The sequence below is a fragment of the Tachypleus tridentatus genome, chromosome 12 (assembly GCF_004210375.1).
Source record: "Tachypleus tridentatus isolate NWPU-2018 chromosome 12, ASM421037v1, whole genome shotgun sequence".
In the NCBI taxonomy this organism is placed as follows: domain Eukaryota; kingdom Metazoa; phylum Arthropoda; class Merostomata; order Xiphosura; family Limulidae; genus Tachypleus; species Tachypleus tridentatus.
The window spans coordinates 37,632,466-37,655,161 of NC_134836.1; the positions used below are offsets into that span (position 1 = coordinate 37,632,466).

Sequence of the window (22,696 nt, forward strand, 5' to 3'; positions counted from 1 at the left end):
GTAAAGTGTTCATACTTTTATAAACAACAAATATACCTATCACCAAATGAACTCTTTAGAAAAACTTTCTAATATCATTACTGCATATTTACATCATAGATTATAACCAACTGTACTCTAACGGTATTTTGATATTTAAAGAAACTGTTTGATTGATGTATGTCTTTATTATCATAATTAACTTTCTAATTATAACAATTTTTTTAAAAAAGTGGAACACTATGAAAAAAGGTTTATGAGAAAAGATCATAAGTTCAATTCGAATTTTTTTTTTTTCAGAGGAATAACTCTAACGAATAAATAAGTCGAGGTAGACGTTACTAGGCCTAACTTACGAGGACACTGAAATAGGTGTGGGTGTGTTTTTCTTATAGCAAAGCCACACCAGGCTATCTGCTAAGCCCACCGAGGGGAATCGAATCCCTGATTTTAGCGTTATAAATCCGTAGACTCACCTCTGTACTACCGGGAAGATCACTGAAATAGGAGGGAAAAATAAAAACATGTAGTTCCACTTCTTATTAATTAATCATTAATCAAATTAACTCTTAACTTTATGCACATGGTTAACATTCTATTGCGGTACAACTGATTTATTTTTATTCGTTTTTCGCCTGCAAAGAATTTATTAAATGGAATCCAATTGGTGTATTGCAAAGGATAATTTATCTTACTAAACCCAGGTGATCATCTGCAGATGTTTAAATGCACATGATTTATAGTACTTAATCCCCAGGACTTTACTTGATGGTCTCTTCACTTTTCTCGATGGTTGATGAATATCATTATAAGGAATTGACAGTAGATGGTTTATTTTATATAACATTTACTGCAATATTAATCTCAGATTTACAGATGAAAAGATAATTCTTTTTTATTGATGTGTAACATTTTTCTTAATAAAAAAGTGATTTATTAGATTTTGTTCGTGCTTATATATGTTTGAAAGTAATTCGAGGTCTGAATATTATTATTGGGGAAAAAATTAAACGCTAACAGAATCATATTCTGTTCGAAAAATTCTATTCCAATATCTAAGTTTGTCTGTAATAAACTCGCAATAAAAGATCTTAACAGTAGATGAAATTCTGATTGAAATTCAATATGTATTGAAGATGACATGAAAAACAAACCAATTTCTTAAGCATTGGCAATGATTCAGGTTTTCCTCATTTAATACCTGCCTCTGTTATAGTTTATGCGAAGTAAAGTTTAAGGCCATAAAGGTTAAAGTATTTTATATTAAATACTGACAGATATGAATGGTTGTAAACATTAGATTATCTTATATTAAATACTGTCAAATATGAATGTGTTTAATACTATGTATCATGTGTTTTATTTCCAATTATTTCTAATGTGTTGTTAGACACTATAGACTAAAAGTTTTCAAACTCAGCATCGTGCACTTACATCTTTTGTTTTATTTGTTTAGTTTTACATGGTAATGTGATAAAGTAAAGACACGTTAAGATACGTGATGCGTTCCGTCTGGTGTATTTAAAACTGTGACAACGAGAACTAGACAGACCAAATGAATGAAAGTGAATTTAGCACACCTGATCTTCAAGCTACCCAACTGTATTTTATTTATGTTTGCTTCTGGTTTAACGAGGTGTGCTTGTCGATGCAAAATTACCATTAAAAATTACTTTTTAAAGAACATTACTTTTATTGATTCCAGAATTTCTTCTAGGTCTAGGTAAGCTCCTTAAGTAGTCCGGAAAATAGTTATTTGTCTAAGTAGTTTGGTAAGTACGAAGCTGTTTCTAGCAATACATGTTTAGGAATAATGTTTTATATCCCTTTACGTTACGGATGCAGATGGATTACAAGGTCCTTGAAACAACCAATAAATATAATGCAGTGTTATAGATACCTGAGATATCTATGAGCATATCTAAGATACATGAGCGCACTGAAAACTAGCTATAGAGGTATAGCTATTACTTGTTTAATAAGATATCGCTGTTAAGTATAATTATTTCGGACGACTCTCCGATTTATTGTGTTACGTACGTTATGTATTACGATTTCAAAGAGCCTGAAATTTTAATTTCATAGTTGATTGAATGTCAGTCAGTATGTTTCAAATTTATGATATTTGCCAATAATATTCATGCACACAATTTTTTTTTCTTAACACAAATGCATTTTAATATACAAACAACAATACAATTTATAGTAAAGGTTATTATAAAGACTTACTACAAATAATGACTATTTACAAAAGTTTTACAAACTTTTAAACAATATTGAATCTGAAAGTGAATATTTTATCGTCGGTTCACAAAGTGCGAATTAATTCTAATTTATATAAAAAAAATTACAAACTTACAAACAATATTAATTTCTCTATCCGCTCTGTAACTAAATACTTTTTCGACGGTTCACAGGGCAGTAGGTACTTGTATGTTGATACACAAATACACTTTACTCGACGAGAATGCTAGCCAACACTAAACTTTCTGAGTGATTTTTTCCCGACAAAAATATCTAATGTCCTCGTAGGAATATTAGCATTTGCAGTTAATTTACTGACGTTTGTAATGTTCGAAATTTATAAACGTTCCTGATCAACTTTCTGTAGATTTCCCAAAATATATTGTCTCTTCGCGCGTCGTTTTGTAAAGTTTTAAGGTGAGGTTCTCGAAAGTTCGGTTGGAAACAATATTCGAAGATATACTAATGCTTCCGTAAAACATATATTGTTGATTTTTGTTCTCGAGAATCTCTAGAGATTTAGAGAATAAACGGGACTTGCGCAATACATATTTAACAATATAAGTTATATATACTTTTTAATAAATATTAAACTGAAACAAACATTGATATTAAAATAATATTAAGTCTGTTACATCTCCATCCTTAGAGAATAAAAAAAATAGCATTAGACAAATTTTAGCTAAGATATTACGTGTATACATTGAAAACAATACATTAATGCAATATATTGTCAAAGAACTATGCAATTTCAAATCATAACCCAATCAACACAAATGACCTAATGACCATAAATTTACATAGCACGTGAAAATGCATCAGCACAGATGTTATGAAACCCTTTGAAATGGGTTATCTTCAAATCATACTCTCGTAGGTTTAAACTCCAATTTAAGAGCCTTCTGCTTTGTGTCCTGAAAAACGTTTTTGGGTCAAAAACGTGAATGGGTTGTGATCAATGTAAGGGACAATAAGTTGTTGAGATGCAGAAACATACACATTGAAATGCTCTAAAGCTAACAATAAATCTAATGTTTCTCTTTCCGTGGTGACAATAACAAGCAAGGTGTTCAATACCTCTGTCGTCTGATTGTAATGAAATAGCACCATCATCACATGGCTAGCGTCAACAGCTAATGTGAAAGGTTTATTAAAGCCAGTGCCATCAATATAAGGTAATTGCATAATAAAGATTTGTCTCTTTCAAATGCAGATTGACATGCTTCAGACCACTTGAACTTTTGATTTTTATTCAGTAGGTTTGTTAATGGTATAGTGATATCAACAAAAGTTTTACAAAACGTCCTTTGATAACCATCTATACCCAAAATTCTCATCAAATTTTTCTTGTTTGTAGAACTTGAATAATTCACAATTTAATCAACTTTGGCTTGACCTTACCCTACCATATGACCCATGTAAACAACTTCGGCTTAAAAATCACTTTTTGCCAAAGTTACAATGAGATTGATTTTCTTAAGTCTTTTGAAAACACCACATAATACCTTTCAGTGTTCTTTCCAGGTGTTACTATAAATTACGATATTATCAACATAAAGTTCAACATTGTTGAGACATTGATTCATCATTGGCTGGAAAGGTGCCTGCTAATTTTTCATCCCAAGCAACATTACATTGCACTGGTATAATCCATCAGGAGTAAATAAAGCAAAGCTTTCTTTTGCTCTATCAGTTAGAAAAACAGCCCAATATTCCTTCAGTAGGTCACATTTTGTGATATATATCTAGCTTTTGTAATTTATTAGATACAATCCTCTATTTTTGGAATGGAATAGGAATCTGTTTTTTCAAAGCATTTACTTTGCGAAAGTCTGTAAAGAATCTAACTGAACCATCAAATTTTGGAACCAGTACACAAGGTAAAGACCATTCACTTTTACTGAGTTATATACTGTTATTTTCCAGCATATAAGATATTTCTTTTCGCATTTTATCAGCCTTGATTGGATTCACATGATAGGGGTGTTGTTTCACAGGAGAAGCATCACTTATACATACATCATGAACAGCAATACTGGTTTGATTAGGAACGTCTGAAAACATGCATTCATATTCAAATAATAAATCAAAAAAATATTTTTCTTTTCAGGAAACAAGTGAGCGAGTTTTATCAAAGATCAGAATGTCAGAATAACTCAGTTTCGAGTTGCATATATTACCAATATTTTCAAATTTATGGGTGATTGAGTCAAAGAGACTGTTACCAGTATCAGTAGAAGGCTCAACGCATTAAATATTTTCAGATGCATCACGGATGTGAAAGGGCTTCAACATATTAACATGAAACAGTTTGTTAGCCTTTCAGTGATCAGGTAGTTTTACGACATAGTCTGTCTCACTGATTTTTTGAACAACGTCGTAGGACCTAGCCTTGAGTGGATGTCCCATAGTGGGTAACAATACTAAGACCGTGTTATTAGGATGTAGCTTATGCTCTTCAGCCTTGCAACCATAAACGTTTCTTATTCTAGCTTGGATGATTTCAAATTTTCTTGAGTCAATTTACAATCACCTAACAGTTTAACCCGAGACTTGAGAAAACGTTATCTTCCAGCCATTGTTCCTTCAGCAACTTCAAAGGACCACCTACTTAACGGCCAAACATCAAATAGAATGGGCTAAGTCCTAACGGCTATTGAACTGACTCACGAACAATAAATAATTATAAATTAATTCCTTCATCCAAATTCTTCTCATCATCGAGATAGTAAGTTCTCATCATATTTTTTAAGGTAGAATGGAATGGAATCTCTCAAAAGTATCTTATGATTCAGGATGACATGCATTAGATTTAATCTGTTAAGCACCATGCTGTTGGAACAAATCAGACATAAAATTCGATCCCTGATCAGACTGAATTTCTTTGGGCAAGCCAACAAAAGTAAAGAAACTAATCAAAGCCTTAGAAATTTTTTGTCGAAATGCTTCTTAATGGAAGCGCTTCAGGGAATCGAGCAAATGCGCACACGAGAGTCAACAAATACTGGTTTCCGGATCGAGTTTTTGGTAAAGGCCCAACACAATCAATAATAACAAGTCTGAAGGCGGCGATGAGTTTCAAAGGAGCAATAGCAATTTTCTGGCTAGTTTTTCAACCAAGTCACATGTATGACAAATTTTGGAAACTGAGAAACATCTTTTCTAATTTTGGTCAAAGGAAATGTATCATAATTTTGTCACATGTCTTACTGACACTTAAATGATCTCCCATTGGAAGTTTATAGACAACTTTCAATATTTCAGTATGATATGTTTCTGAAACAACGATTTGATAAACTACAGCCCAATTATCTGAGACTGGCACATTTGATGGTCTCCATTTTCTTATGAGAACACCATTTTTTGAAAAAGGCAACCAGTTGGAACTTTTTCCAGTTCATCTTTTGGGTTGCATATTTAAATAGCGAAAAGATCTTTTTTTGCTTATCAATCGATTTTTTTCTGGCAAATGGAACTTTCCCAGCTGACTCAAATTCCTCACATTCATCATTGTTACTCATCAAAAACTTGTCAGTAAGGCAATCATTCACAATATCAATGACATATACAAAAAATGTCTGTGTAAAATATATAATGTCGTCCTCTGAACACGTGTCAGTCATTTCTTTTGACTTACTTTCTTAGCCTGAGGTCGAGTCCAGCATACAAGGGAAACACGTTTGGATTCTTCTCAATAGCAACATTAACTTTAGATGAAACATTGATCAGCTTGTTAACCATCCTGGTTTCGGCAACAACTTTCTCCCCAGCCAGATTCTTTCCCAACAATAATGATACACCATTAACTGGCAGAGTAGGTCTTACTCCAAGCATAACTGGTTTCGAATGTTACGAATAGAAATAATAGTAAAGCCGCCCTCAATACCCTGAGGATTAACAGACTCACCAATGACAGAACTCGAATCTAACAACAATAACTGAGTCGCTTCAGTTTGACGTAGAATAAGTAGGACTATGGGATTAGCAACATCATTTGTTAAAGACAGAGAACCAACAGTTAAAAAAGGTCTAAATTCCGCCTAACACCATCAGCCTTTTTATCATTGGCTAAATCAACAATATTATGTAATCTGGTAAAACTACGTCCATATGTAGACATGATTGCATTTGGCGTTGCCTTCTTTACATTTTTACTTTTTCCAACTGCAACAATCAAATATAATCAGGTTTTTACAGACATGGTAAAAAGGCTTTGAAAGTTTGATGTAATTTTATCCTGACTGTCTGAATATTTCAAACTAGAAGAGCTGAATTTTTAGAATAATCTTCAACTTTAGTGAATTGAACATGAACAGGTTTTTTCTAAGCTCTCCGGATCTTTTCTGTGTGAAAAGTGGTTTTATGTGTTAAAGTGTAGTCATCGGAAAGAGCAGCTTCTTCCTGTATTGTTTTAACTTTCTTTCAATCCAAGTAAATTTTGAGTTTGCTACTCATACAGCGTTTAAATTCCTCAGTTAAACACAATTATATTAATTTGTCGAAATTGTTGCCAATATGCTTGGAATTACATGAGCAATCAAAACAAACTTCTTTTTCGTGGACAAATTCCATAAAAGTTTGACTATTTTGCTTGCTATAAAATCGAAACCTTTGGCGATAAGCCTCCGTTACTAACTCAATGGTGAAAAACTAATGCGTGGTGAGTGAAGGCTAACTAGCTACCGTTAAGTAAATTGCACCTATGTCAACTCGAAATTAATTCGCTCATCACAAACTGCCAACAAAATATTTAGTTCCAGGCCAGATAAAATGCTCAATATTGTTTGTAAGTTTGTAAACTTTTGCATATAAATCATTATTTGAAATAACGACTTCTAATAACTGTTATTATACATTATATTATTGTTTGTGTATGAAAATATATTTGAATTAATAAAAAACTGTACATATCAAACTTGTTGGCAATTGTGACAAACGTGATGCATACTGACATTTAATTAACTTCTCAATTCAAATTACAATTTAACTCAGTTTCATTTTGTGAAATACACATCATCTCATTATCATAATTTCACAACTGATTTATTAGTGTTCATGTCTCTCGCTGGAACAAAGTTAAGTCTACTGATTTATAACGTTAGCACAGCAGATGGTCCGATGTGGCTTTGCTAAGTAAAGCACACACCTAATAGTGCTCATATGTTTTTAAATAGAACCTTCTGGTACCATAAGCTAATATCATAATAAGGTTGTGTATGCAAGAGATAGCAACTGAAACAACATACTTCCATTTTTTCTGCATTATGTTCGCGTTTATACCAGTACTGATTTCAATAAGATTCACTCTTTATGGTTCTTCAATCTAAAATAATCCCTATTGATTCATTGTTAATAAATATATACATATATGTGTGTGAAAAGTTGTAAAATATACATTGAACCTTTGAATGAAAATTAATTTGATATAAAAAGTTGAATAAAACACTATTGAAGTACAAATAATTAAATTTTAAAAAATCAAATACATATTGCCTAAGACAGTAGCCTACTATATATGTATTCCAGGTTCAAGTCTTCGACTTGTGGACATAGAAGTGAATAGTGTTGTGCAGAAAGGCGACCCGGTGTGGTTAAACTGTACGTTTGACCAAGAGTCTGAAGACCTCTATTCCGTGAAGTGGTATAAGAATAGTGTGGAGATTTACCGATATCTTCCTAAAGAGCATCCTCAAGCCCAGAGTTATGAACAGCCAGGGGTTTATATCGATGTAAGTTATTTTTTTACATTTTTCTCAGTAAAGATTTATTTTATGGTTAAAATTTGCAAATCAGTACGACAACGCAGAATATTCTGCTAAGCCTCGTGATGAACTGTTTATTTCAATGTGATTAAAAAATGATTGAAAATATCATAGGTCTGTTTTTTTCAATAATGTAGAGCACTGCAAAATTTATCATAAGTATTATGTCTATATAAATCCATAGAAAGATATATTTATGGCATTTATCTTTATTTCTGTATTGGAATGTCTCAACTCTGATAGAACATTTATAGACACAGAGTTTCATTTGTTAAAAAGGCTATAATTGTAATTTAGCCCGCCTGTCAAGAATAATGAGACGATGAGTAAGGCAGTCTGATAGCTTATAATATATACATTGTGATAGGATCTGGTGACTTCTCCTGAAAAACAAGCCCAAAGTCTCATTTCTTCTTTTATCATTTTATAAGCTGTGATGGATAATTGTTTTCAAGTCTCTTCAAGAATCATTATGTGGTATTTATTTGGCGTTATGGAAAAATCTGGATTTTACTTGACGCAGTAGTTTTTTTTATCAGTTTCATCTCTTTGATGTTTAATTTAGCAATGTACGTGGCATGGCGTTCATATATTCCCGTGAAAACAAACAAACAACAAATACACACAAACAACAACAATAAGAACGGTAAGGTAACCTACCTATAGGCAACAAAAAAACGTTCAGAATGTAAGACTTTAGGATGAATTACAATAAAAAAATATGCGTCAAAATCCTAAATTTATTTTTAGTTTTTGAATAACTGTATTTGGAAGAAATATCCCCCACGTCTTCCTTTTTATTTATTGTACGAAAGGCGTATTATGTCATAAAGGAAATAAAGGACGGTAATATACTTAATTTGTCAAAAAACTACGATTAATATGAAGACATTCAAATCTTTAAAATATTTAAAAACATATTTTTTATTAACTACCCATTAAACCATTCTGCTTAGTTCTAGTGAGTGAAAGGTTTAATCGACAGTAGAATGCAACAGATAAAGTAAGAGTTGGAATGCTATTATACAGTTTGTTTATTGTTATTTGTTGAATTCACCCACAGCTACTCGTGTGCTGTCTTCTTCACTGAAAACTTTCCTATTGGACTGGTAAAGTTGTTGTTGATTAAACTTCTCCCAGAGATACTCTTTTGCTGCATACGATATATGTTCTTAATTTTGAAATGATGAAGTATAGGAAAAAAAGCTAATAACAACCACCTACATTTAGTTCTTCGGCTATCCTAATGAAATAATGTGATCTGACCCTTACTTTTATAACGCACTCGCAGCTATAAAGTACAGGGCCCGATTTATTATTATTGTTGTAACTCATTACTGCAACGGAGTGCTAACCAAGGATCCACAGTCCAACTTGCTAACTATCGAGCTGTATTTGTTTGACCAGGGTGGTTGTGAGTGACGGAATAATGTTTATTATATCTTAAATATTCTGGTAAAATTGATAATAAATGATTACATAGTTAGTAGTTTATACTATCCAATTATTAAAAACGTAGCGAATAATTAATAATTAGACTAGATGAACAAATAGGTTACAAGCCATGATAATGACCATCGATGATATTATGATGTAATATCAACTAATTTATGTAAAATTTGAGGATGCAGTAAATTAATAATACATCATAAATATTACATTTAAATAAAATAACAAAGCTACTTTACATGAACAAAGAATCAGTTATTCTGTTTCGTTATATATTTGGAAAACTATATTTTAAGTATTTGTATTTATTGTTTACAAACTAGTTTTACACATGTTTATTGTTCAGTCTCCAAACATTAGAATATGATTTTATGGTAACAACATTGTTATCTCCTGGGTGGGGTTAAAGTTGACGATATCGAGTTAATTAAAAAAATGGAAATGAACTCGCCTCATAGTTCAAGTACACCTCTTTTATATATATAAAAAAAATGCAACTCATTATGTTGCTCAAACACGTTCGTCTTGTCTTATATATATTGTGAACAGTGGCGTCTGTTCGAGCATTCGTCTGTCTTCCGTTTTCAAAGCTGCGCACGCAGGTAAAAGCTCAACATTGACTTTTGAAATGGTATGGTTTATTTTGAATTTTGCACAAAGCTACTCGAAGGCTATCTGCGCGAGCCGTCTCTAATTTAGCAGTGGGAAAGCGGCTAGTCATCACCGTCCACCGCCAACTCTTGGGCTATTCTTTTACCAACAAATAATGGGATTGACCGTCACATTATAACGCCCCACGGCTGAAAGAGCGAACATGTGCTAACTTCTTTATTGTATGTTTTTATACATTGTTGGGCTGTAATAAAATACGAGCTATTTATAGTAGATTGTTCTTATTTGAAGAAGACAACTTTAAAAACACAACCTAAACAGTATTGTTTATGCTAAACCTGTTGTTAATAAACCGAAACGAAATATTTTCTTTCTTTTCGAATGTCTTGACAGTCCACTTAAATGTTTAATGGAGAGTGGTCCTGTGGCTAAAGTGCCTGGACTGTCTAACTGTGAATCCAAGAATTTAGAACTTGCAAATCGTTACAGCATAATCGTGCTCTGTAATTTGGGTCTGTGAATGCGCTACAAAATTGGTAGTCATATCCCACTTTTCTATCCATAAATCATAGCCCAAGATTTGTCTGTACTTAATGTTTAATACCTATTTTTCTTTTGTCTATCATTGAAAACTAAATACATTTATGCGCAAATAGCCCTTGTATCTATGTGATAAAATTCATGGTTAAAAAAACAAAAACAACTTGATGTCACCATGGTTACATAGGTCAAACACCAATGTCTGTGTATTTGAACCAAAGAACACTCTACATAAACCCCGACTACTTCACACTGAGCATACTCAATAGTCTGGAAAAGTATGCTGAGTTTGCTCCTTATTTTACACTTTTTTAGGAAAAGGTTTCATTCGAATTTTTAGAAGACATACCCTCATAAACATTTAAAGGTTTTGTTGTGAACACAACTTGTGGAAGCAATTTTTCTGTAAGTCTTTGGATCATGAGCTCTCGAAAGATTAATAAAAATCATGATGAATTTTTATTATGTTTTGTAAAAGTAGTTTTTATTCATTAATGCCCACTAAGAAACATACAAATCTCTGTTTTAGCACTAAAACACCCAAAACACTTTAACATTTCGTAGTGTCTTAAGCTTTGTATGTATGCACGAGTGTAGTTAAACAGTTATTGTAAGAAGCGTACTACTAGCTAACAGAACCAAAGATCAACCACACTACACTCATATTAAAAATAAAATCCTTCTGCACGGAAACATTATTATTTTTTATGTATTGTGCTATGAACTATGATTTTAATTCAAAATAATTGTTTTAATTACTATAATCAAAAGTAGGAATACACCAATTCGTAAAGTACACAAAACATATTTATATATACCACTAATCTGTATATGCAGATTTAATGTCAAATGAAACACGCTATTAAATATACATTTTCTGATATTCATTTGTTGTCACATGTTTACAGACTCATTAGTTCTGAATCACCAATATCATGATGATACACAGTACACAATAACATGTACTACAGCATAAAAGTCATTACCTATTGGCCACACAAGTGCTTTTATTTTTAAATTAATGTTGATTTATCTCGAGCACATAGTGAGGAAAGTCTCTAGCGTCACAATGCTGCTCAGTTTAACCTAAAGTATATTTTGTTCACAATCAGTTTCTAATTTATTAGGTAGCGAATTACTTTGTAGTAGCATTCAATGTATTTTTAACTTAGTTTTGGTTGGACCGATTTTCTCATTAGTTAACAGCGAGTTAGGATTTTAACGTCTACACACATACCTGGTTACTTATGCTTGGAAATATGATCTATTGCAATGAATTGACAACGCAGTAAACTTGTTGATTGTGTACATACAAATTAGTCCCGGCATGGCCAGGTGGTTAAGGCTCTCACCTCGTAATATGAGGGTCGGGGGTTCGAATCCCCGTCGCACTAAACATGCTTGCCCTTTCAGCCGTGGGGGCATTATAATGTGACGGTTAATCCCGCTATTCGTTGGTAAAAGAGTAGCCCAAGAGTTGGCGGTGGATGATGATGACTAGCTGCCTTCCTCGTAGTCTTACACTGCTAAATTAGGGACGGCTAATGCAGATTGCTCTCGAGTAGCTTTGCGCGAAATTGGAAAACAAACAAACAAACATAAAAATTACAAGTGAAATTAGTTTAAGACCTCATGAATTGAAAACGTATCTGACCAGAACTAAAAGTATAAAGTGTTGATAAAAATTACTGTAGATCACAATATGTTTGTGTTTAGAAAGGTTTCCTATGTTCACAAGTAGAGGGTCAAAATGAAAATATATAATGTTGCATATTTTATTTTATTTTTCTGATTGATTGATAATATAGACTTTTAATTCGTCAAGAATATAATATAATATTAGTGAAAAAATAGAACTAGAAATTGGAATTCTATAAGATATTTATAATGATTTGATAGAAAAAATGCGTAAAATTCTTATTTTGCATTAGCAGTTTCTGTATGGAATCATACGATACGCGGGATTTGTTTGTTTGAAATTAAGCACAAAGTTTTTTTGTACTCTGCTCACCATGCATACACAAACCCTCTTTCTAACTGTGTGAACCTACAGACAAACATTCCGCTGTGCCACTGGGGAGCTGAATATCACGGAACAAATTGTCTCAGAAAAAGCTAACACTACATTGACATGTACGATAGTGTTTTCGAAGGTTTTTCCTTGAGTAAAGTCGTTATTTTTCTTATAGTTTACACATACACACTTTGATAACATTATTACTATTGAGATTATAAATCCGTTCATTGAAAAATACTTTCTTAGGTAAAATAACACACTGTTAGTATTGTTTTACTATAAAGTTAAATACACGAGTTGGAGTTGGTATTTCTTTTCTTAACTGCATACAAATAACGAAGTCATTCGTAATCTTAATATAAAGAAGTAGCAATTAAGTTGACTGTGGTATTTTGATGGAAATTCTTCCTTTTCTATTTTCTATTTTTTACTTGCTATATATTATAAAAATATTTTTTTCTTTTCTCTAAGAAAAGATATTACTTTTAGAAATAAAACACAAGCGATATGAACTATGTTGTGGAAAATATGCATAACTTCAAGTTGTCCTGTACGTGGAAAAATTATTTTGTTAAACTACCGGAAACATGAGATTTTTTAGAATGTCACTGGACTTGAGAGGAATATTTGAACGAATAAACCACTAGAGAAAAGACCGAAGATAACACAGGATTTCAGCTGTGATCTCAAATTTGATATTGTAAATATGTTATTGCTCTAGTAGGTTACAAAATTCAGCAAATGTTACGAATTCTAAAGATCTACGATCAGATTATACAAAACAGTGACTATGAGCAAACAAACGTGTGAAATGATCAAATCAGATAAGAACATGTTGTGCTCCTATTGATATATTTAATAATGAAAGAGTTACAAGAAATTCGGTTAATGTGTAACATACAGGGATAAGTATAGATAACATTGTCTCTTTTGTCTTTCGATGTGAAACTCTATATTTAAGCGACATTAATTTTCTGCTGGAATGCTTTCTATGGTGTTTGTTGACATTAACAGTTAAGTGAATGTTACTCGATTTCTATTCTTCTGTTTTAAAAACAAAAAGAAAACCAATTATTTAACTTATGGCCATAATATGCTTTAAGAAACAAAGGTGTGGGAACTAGGGGTGGTAAGGGTGTATAGCACCCCTCTCATCCATCGGTTTCACGTATGAGGTATTGCGCTTCCTTAGTGTCCATCATTTAAATATGTTTCGATCTTATTCAGTGGTTTTCAGCAATATCCACTACAAAAATTGCTCCAGCATAAGTGCTTAGTAATGTTAAAACATAAAGTAATGCTTATCTGTAGAAATACCATATTTACTGTTGTGGCCCGGTATGGCCAAGTGTGTTAAGGTGTTCGACTCGTAGTCCGAGGGTCGTGAGTTTGAATCCCGGTCGCACCAAAGATGCTAGCACTTTCAGCCGTGGGGGTGTTATAATGTGAAGGTCAATCCCACTATTCATTAGTAAAAGAGTAGCCAAAGAGTTGGCGGTGGGTGGTGATGACTAGCTGCCTCCCCTCTAGTCTTACACTTTTAAATTAGGGACGGATAGTACTCGTGTAACTTTGCGCGAAATTAAACAAACAAAAATTTATTGTTATAGAATTTTATCAATGGAATACTGTCAAAGGAAGATATTTCAGAAAATGGTATACAAATATCTTACTTTGGTGTAATAATTCAGATAATATAAAATAAATTATTCATAACCCTAACGTCTATTCGACTAGGAAGCTGTGATGTCAATGAACGTTATTATCTGGATATTAATCTTTATATTGTTTAATCAATGGATATTTCAAATTAAATAAATTTTCTAGTGTTTAACATTTTTTAACAATGCAAAGCGCACTTTTAATAACAATTAGTATCACTATCACATTTTGACATCGGAAAAAAGGGCATTTCTTATCTTATTTTTTTGTTTCTGAATTTCGGAGAAAGCTAACGCAGATAGTTTTCGTGATGATGACAACCTATCTTCATAACGCACCGCCAAATTTTGAGCTACTATTTTACCAACAGATAGTTGGATTGACCGTCACATTATAACGCCACCACGGGTGAAAGGAAGAGCACACGTTTGGTGTGAGAGGGATTCGAACTCGAACTCGCGACACTCAGATTACGAGTCGAGTGCCTTAACCACCTGGTCATACTTTTGTATCTTCAAGGAATAACCACCATAACAAAATTAAATTGCATCAACACAAAACTCGTTTAAAATACATATTAAGGCTTTTAATTACTATAGCATAATCCCGCACCTGTAGCTTAGAAACTAACGAAAACTTAAGCACTGTTCACGAGATTTGTCTTTTGGTTTTTGTTGTATTACATTACGAGCTGTCAGAATGAAAGGCATATACCTAAACTTTCACACTCATGGAGAGCACTCGGGATAAAACACAGACTTGTAATCTGACATAGATGGATGTTGGAATTTAGGGAGGTGTAAAAACAAAACATGAAAGAAAAATCAATTTCTTGATTGTGCAACGCTTCAAGAAAAACCGATGTTGACGAAAATCGAAAAGTGTCTACTAACTACCATCAAAGTATTAACGTGGAAAGAAGAGTTTCGTTATCATTCCATCAGAAACTAAATTTCAATATCTCGACGTTTATATATCTAAATTCAGAGTTCACGTGCTAAAGTATAGCCAATGAAAGTATGTCGTTATCACATTCACCTAAACATTGAAGGTTCACTTTAGCTTTGTTCTCGGATGAAATAGCCGTGTTTTATATACACCAATAAGAACAAGGTGATGTTTACTTGTCATTGTGAGCATGATTGTTGGTGGGAAATTTAATTTTATCCTGTGTCCATGTTCTCATTTTGCTAACATTTTTTAAAGTAGTTGTTGTGGACTGGCCCTCTGGTAGAATTCAGGATTTCGAAGCTAATGAGCAGCGTTCGAATCTATGAGATGTATGTGTTTTTCTTTTAGCAAAGCCACATCGGGCTATCTGCTGAGCCCACCGAGGGCAATCGAACCACTGATTTTAACGTTGTAAATCCGTAGACTTACCTCTGTATTAGCGGGGAAGGAAGGCTGTGAGATGTTACAAAATAGTTCCCACATATTAAGTTGTGTCTGAATTATTAGAGTGACAATGAGTTACTTAGAATGGTATGTGGTTTATTTTTGCAAAATGAATGCCTTCTCTCTGGTCAGTATATCAAAATTTGGGACAGCTACAAATAACTTTGGTAACTTTATTTCATAAAATAAAATTTAATAAAATAACAATACAAATTATTATTTACGTAGCATTATTTTGATGTAAAATAATTTATGACACTTAAAATAGGCTTAAAGTAGGCAGTCCTCATAATGACATAATATTCAAGGCTTCAGTAACTTGTTAAGACTATCTCGGATTTTAAGCAGTCAGATACGTTGCAGATGCTAAAATAAACGAATACATGGTAAACAGAAAATGATTTAAATAGATTCGAATAAGCAAAGAAATCTAAGACGTTTATGATATTAGTAGACTTACATGAATATTTTGAACTAATTATATCTATGATTGGTAAAATAACTCCTTATTAAAATGGCATGCGGTATAGTTTTATTCGTACCTTACTTGAATATCCTGTCTATAACTTTTATCGCGTATTTTTTACCTTGTAGCAAACTTAATATAAAACATAATTTGATATTGCTTAATATTAATGAGTTAATATTGATGTATGTAAGTAATCGCATATTAAAACAAAGCTATATTAATATGAATTATCCACTAGACATTATTCAATTTGTGGATAAAAGTCTGTATTTAGATTTCTCTTGATTATGAGAACACTGTTTCCTAGTGGTGAGTTTGAGCGCTTATAACTCTATAAATTGCGCTTCGATACCAATGGCAAGAAAAGTACTGATAACCCATTTTGTAGATTATGCTTAACATCAAATAAACAAACTATTGAGGAAGTTGGCTGCTGAAATCCGTATGATTCTGTATAACTCAATGCATTCAAGCGTTACGAGATAGAACTACGTTAATCAAACCTCTTTCAGAATAGTTTATAAAGAGCCAAGTGCTTTGAAATTGATATCCTAATATTATATAAAAATATATAATTTTTAATGAACTGACTTAATGAATATAAGAGAACTATGCTGCAAATGAATACACAAATTTAATGTACAAATGAGTTTATTTAGTCTTTTGTCAAAAGTAACACATCAGTTAAGTAAATAAAAAGCATATAAATTGTATGACTGGGCTAGACTTACATGAAAGAATTGTAAATAGCTAAAACCTTTACTTATTTTCAAATGTGACTTTTAGTTTTGGCCACTAGAACTACTTGAAAAAAATAATGTTTTGTTAAACCTTTACCTATGTTCACATTATTCAGTAATTTAATAAAAACAAATGTGTTTGTTCCAAGTTAAGCACAAAGCTACGCAATGGGCTATCTATGCTCTGCTCATCACGAGTATCGAAACTCAGTTTCTAGCAGTGTAAGTCCATAGATATACTGCTGTGCCACTGTGGGGTAAATACAAAACAAACATTGAATGAGTGACAACTGACATTAAATAACTACGACAACTTTGCCTGCAAATCAAAGAAAATAACGTGAATTTATCTGATATCGATAAGTAAAACGTGGCCTGGCATGGCCACTTGTTTAAGTACTCGACTCGTAATCTGAGAGTCGCGGGTTCGAATCCCCGTCACACCAAATATACTCGCCCTTTCTGCCGTTGGGCGTGAAAATGTGATGGTCAATCCCACTATTCATTGGTAAAAGAGTAGCCCAAGAGTTGACGGTGGGTTGTGATGACTAGCTGCCTTCCATCTAGTCTTAAACTGCTAAATTAGGGACGGCTAGCGCGGATAGCTCTGCGCGAAATTCCAAAACCAAACAAACAATCAATTGCTCGTGAAATATTGAAATACTTAGGACTATTTCAGAGTTTCAATTTGAAATTATATGCTTCTCTATCTTTTTACATAGTTTTGTTGTAAAATTATCTTTTATATTTAACATGTAAACAAGTATCTCAAACATTGAAGAACTATCGTATTCTGAGTACTTCTTGCGTGATTGACTGTCAGGAAATGAAAATGTTAGTAAGAATACTTAGACTCAATGATTTCTTGTTCCCCAAGGTGAACTGTGTGTTTACAACACCTGTTAGTTTGTTTATTAAAATATGGAACAAAATAAAATTAAAATGATAAAAGATAAGGAACATATGTTTTGTATGAATCATTAATTTTTCATAGAAACAAAGCCATATTCCATGGAAAACAAACTACAACAATAGCAAAAAAATTAGTATGTGAAAGGTTAGCGAAATTTTTATCTAGATCCCCGAATTTCTCACCAAACCATTAGAAATGTACCTTGATTATAGATGGATAGATCTTCAGTTGGACACGTGTACCTTCAGAAGACTGACCTAGAATCGGAAGGAATCTATCGGTGCGAAGTATCGGCTGAAGCCCCTTCTTTCCAGACCGAGAGAGGTGAGAAGGAACTGCGTATTTACGGTAAGTTGTTTGAACTTTAACTTAACAGTCACGTCCAGTTGTTTACAAAACAAATCACTATTAATGCAAACTTATATATGGCGAAGCTGCAATAGGTGTTACAATAAATGAAATAATATTATGATTAATGGTGTTATCATAACTAATTACTCTTTTTTTAATAAATTATCAAATATGTAGATTTTATGAATATTTTCTCTTGCTACTTTATTAATTTTGTGTTTCTGTTATAGATTAGTAGTTAAAGTTGGCAGCTCATCGTGTTTGTTTAACCTATATCGTATGCACAAATATAACAGAAATAACATGCACTAAAGGGCCCTTTGACTCGGTCCTCACTGGTATCTGATTAGAACACCTACTCCGTGATAAAAGCCTGGACCCTGTGTAGCAAAATCGACAATACGCGCGAATGCTCTGATTGACTACCGTAAATCGTTTGTCAACAAATAAGGGCTGTAACGTATAAGATGGCAGAAACTGAACACAGATGTGGTTCATCACTTGTTAAACGCGTTTTTAAAGTTATTTATGTAAAAATCGTGTTCTGAGTCAACGAATTTGTTCTATACAAACCGATATAAACATAATAATAATAAATCAAAGCTTTGAATATTGTAGTAAATACGCCTGAATACTATTTGTTTCTACATGTATTTCACATAAAAAATGAATACTTTTCTCCAATGTATTATTTCAACGCTTCACATCGAGCGTTGTAATAGTCAAAAATATATAATTACTCAATATGTTGCATTATATGGATTCTACCACGCGTGAATTACCACAAGTCGGTAATTGAGTGTTCAGATGGCAAATGTGACGTTAAGTTTTATTCTACGGTGCTTAACCTGATTGAATTTGAAGATCTTTCTGGTCTAAACATATAAATGAAGTAATTTTAGTGTTCCTTAAGTCAGTTTCAGATAATATAAGCACAATGAATTGTTGCATTAACATTTTTAATAAACGTTTTGTCCACGTCGTTTTTAATAAACGTTTTGTCCACGTCGTTTTTAATAGACGTTTTGTCGTAGATATTCAGCCGTGAGGGTGTAATACCATGACGGTCAATCCTACTATTCGTTGGTAAAAGAGTAGCCTAATGTTAGCGGTGGGTAGTGATGACTAGCTGCTTTCCCTCTAGTCTTACACTGTAAAATTAGGGACGGCTAGCCCAGATAACCCTCGTGTAGTTTTGCGCAAAATTAAAAAACAAATAAATCAATCACACCTGACTGATGTACATAAGATTTCTTAACAGCACACAAATAACTTTTGTTTGCTTCTGTTGGAAGGTTCTGATTACAAATCTTTTTGAACAACTGTTGGTAATAACGCCCTTACCAGACTAGCCACATTATACCTGAATCCTTAAGAAATATTTCTTCATTGCATTACTTTAAGTATTAATAATGATATGACTGTATCTCATGATACAGTCTGTGTTCAATTTATTTTGTAAACGTTTATAAACTGAGTTATTTCTCTTACACACATCTGCTTATTGATACTATCTTTGCAACATTCGACTTATGTGAGTTCCTCGGGGTCCCATGTTTTCAACATTCATGGTATTTGAGTATTTTCTGGTCTTGTACTACTCGTAATATCTAAAATAAATCGGGTTACCACTGATAACATCCATATTATTAGAACTTAATATTAAAACAATACGGAATAAACTATTAGTTATTGAATCTTAAGGTAAGATATTTCAATTATATTTCGCGTAAAAGAGTTACCAAGATAGATACGGCAAATTTTCTAAAATAATTAATCTGCCATTTTCTCTTGCTCATACGTGCAATGGAAGATCTAAATAATTAGAGTAACAATGTTAAAATCGTGTCATTTAACTTGAAATGAACTTCATGTTTTTAATTAGATCTCTAAACAGTTGTGCCTGTTCTATGATAGAATCACTAATTAATGCGCATCACGTGTCTTCTAGCTTCCAGTAATGCACGAGTAACCCTGTTCCCTGGCTAATCTCAAGCATATTGATGAGATTTTGCATTGAAGCTAATAGTTCTCTTAAAAACATTTGAAAATGGTGTTGTTCACGATTCTAATTCATATTGATGGAATTAAAATACATGGTGATTATAGAAATATCATTACATAGAAAGGTATGTGCATATATTTATATCAGGCCCGGTATGGTCAGGTGGGTTAAGGCATGCGACTCGTAATATGAGAGTCGCTGGTTCGAATCCACGTCGCACCAAACATGCTCGCCCTTTCAGCCGTGGGGCGTTATAATGTGACATCCAATTCCACTATTCGTTGGTAAAAGAGTAGCCCAAGAGTTTGTGGTGGGTGTGAAGACTAGCTACCTTCCCTCTAGTCTTAGACTACTAAATTAGGGACGGCTAGCACAGATAGCCCTTGAGTAGCTTTGTGCGAAATTCAAAACAAGCCAAACCATATATTTATAAATATATATATACATAGAGAGATTTTACACTCACAACTGCATAGAAATTCAGTTTCATTTACTATAATTACCAATACTGAATAATCGAAACACCGTAAGATTATAAAGGTTTATCTTCATTTCACCAAAAGCAAAAGTGAAAATATAATCTGTGATGTAGAGGTCTAATGCAGTCCTTGATTCTCATCGCCCCTATTGTTGGTTGCAATTTCACATTTTTAAAATTGATCAGCACAGCTTCGGTCAAAAAGACCGAGAAAATAAAGTTATGCCCCTTATAAGGGTAATGTTTATGTAATATTTATTGATTTTAACTCCTTTCTAATCCTGCTAGTAACCTTAATTAATATAAATAATATTACGGCGTTGTCCCTGTTTTATCGTAATAAAAGTATTTAACGGTTTTTAAGTTAATTATAGACTCTGTTCTCGTAAAATATGATATTCTAATTACGAGACGTTAACTCTTTCCGTGATTTGCACATATGAACCTACAGTAACAGAGAAGATCATGATTAAACAAACTCCAAAGGACATTAATAACATATTTAATTTATTCACATAGAAAAATATTCCAGGTATTATGCATAGCTTATATTTTCCAAATTGTAATTTTTATTCTATATGACAAAACTGTTCATTTTGTTGTTCTGTTTTTGAAAATACTTATTCTTCAATTTGTCAACGATTATCTTAAATAACAAAGATATGGCTAAGTTACAATGATATACTTCAAGGTTTATCGACTGCAAAATACAACAAAACAAGCTTACGAATTTGGGACATGTTTTAGAGTAAGTTATCGACAATGAAGTCACTCGGAAAACATTGATATACATCAGGTTAAATGCACCAAATGCGGCGCATGTTAAAGTAATTTTATCAAATGTACTACACACCAGGGTAAGTTATCAACAGTGATATACGTCAGGATACATTAATGAACTTTTATTGTAGTGTGAAATACGTTGTTATCATAATAAAATAACGAAAATAAATATTTTTCTCTTTACTAAACCATTAGTTGTTGTTATTGATTTTACTTAATTTACTTTAAAGAGAAAAGCAGTTTAAAACTGATTTACACACTGAATAGTCCCCCGCTGGGACAGCGGTAAGTCTTCGGATTTACAACGCTAAAATCAGGAGTTCGATTCCACTCGGTAAACACAGAAGACACCCCGATTTGGCTTTGTGATAAGAAACACACACACATATTGAATAATGTAAGATACTAAAACAAGTCTATGACAAACCAGTTCGTAACAGTTATTTAAATTGAATTCATCAGACAAATGTGAACCAACCAGCACAGACAACATCAGGACTTTAAGAAATTTTCTGTTGTTTAAAAAAGTTATTTAATATCACAGAAGTACCGAGGAGATCCGTTAGGATTGTTGTTGTTGTTTTAAATTAAGCACAAAGCTACACAATGGGTTATCTGTGCTCTGCCCACCACGGTATCAAAACAATGTTTTAAGCGTTGTAAGTCCGCAGACATACCGCTGAGCCTCTGGGGGGGGGCGATCCGTTAGGAAGCCTTCAGCTTTTTTAAAGACATTCTTGAAACTGTTTACAGATTAAAATGCCCACGGACCAGAGACATTTCTGGTCACACGATTTCTAAAAATGGTATTACTATTATTAATGTTTAATAAATCTCACTAATCATTGCTTCGGTTTTCTATATAAAAAATAAGTAATTTCAATTGATTGGCTCAGTCACTTCTCTATTATAAGTGTTGCAACAATCAAGCACATGAAAGTACTTAAGCTGATACGATTGGTTGATGCCAATGTGGTGACTGGTAAAACAAAAAATACAGCAATTTTAGGTGTTTTTATTTTCCTTTTGACGTAAAGCTACACGAGGTGTATTTGCGCTTGCTGTCCCTAACTTAATAGTGTACGATTAGAGGGAAGCCAGCTAATCATCACCATCCATCCCAACTCTTGGTCTACTATTTTACCAACAAATTGTGGGCTTCAGCGTCACATTATAACGCCTCCCACGGCTAAAATGGAAAGCATGTTTGGTGTGACGGGGATTCGAACCCGCGACCTTCGGTTTACGAATCGAGTTCCTTAGCCACTTGGCCAAACGTTCCTATTTTCAACGACTA

The 22,696-nt window shown here is 32.9% G+C and overlaps 1 protein-coding gene across 1 annotated transcript in view; it reads left to right on the forward strand.

Annotated features, from left to right (window-relative positions):
• The window catches only part of LOC143235866 (uncharacterized), a 110,250-nt gene that overhangs the window by 76,111 nt on the left and 11,443 nt on the right, over positions 1 to 22,696 (forward strand). Inside the window, exons 2-3 of the mRNA XM_076474113.1 lie at positions 7,750 to 7,952; positions 17,995 to 18,130. Coding sequence (XP_076330228.1) covers positions 7,750 to 7,952; positions 17,995 to 18,130 — 339 coding nt within the window. The remainder of the gene's footprint in view (positions 1 to 7,749; positions 7,953 to 17,994; positions 18,131 to 22,696) is intronic.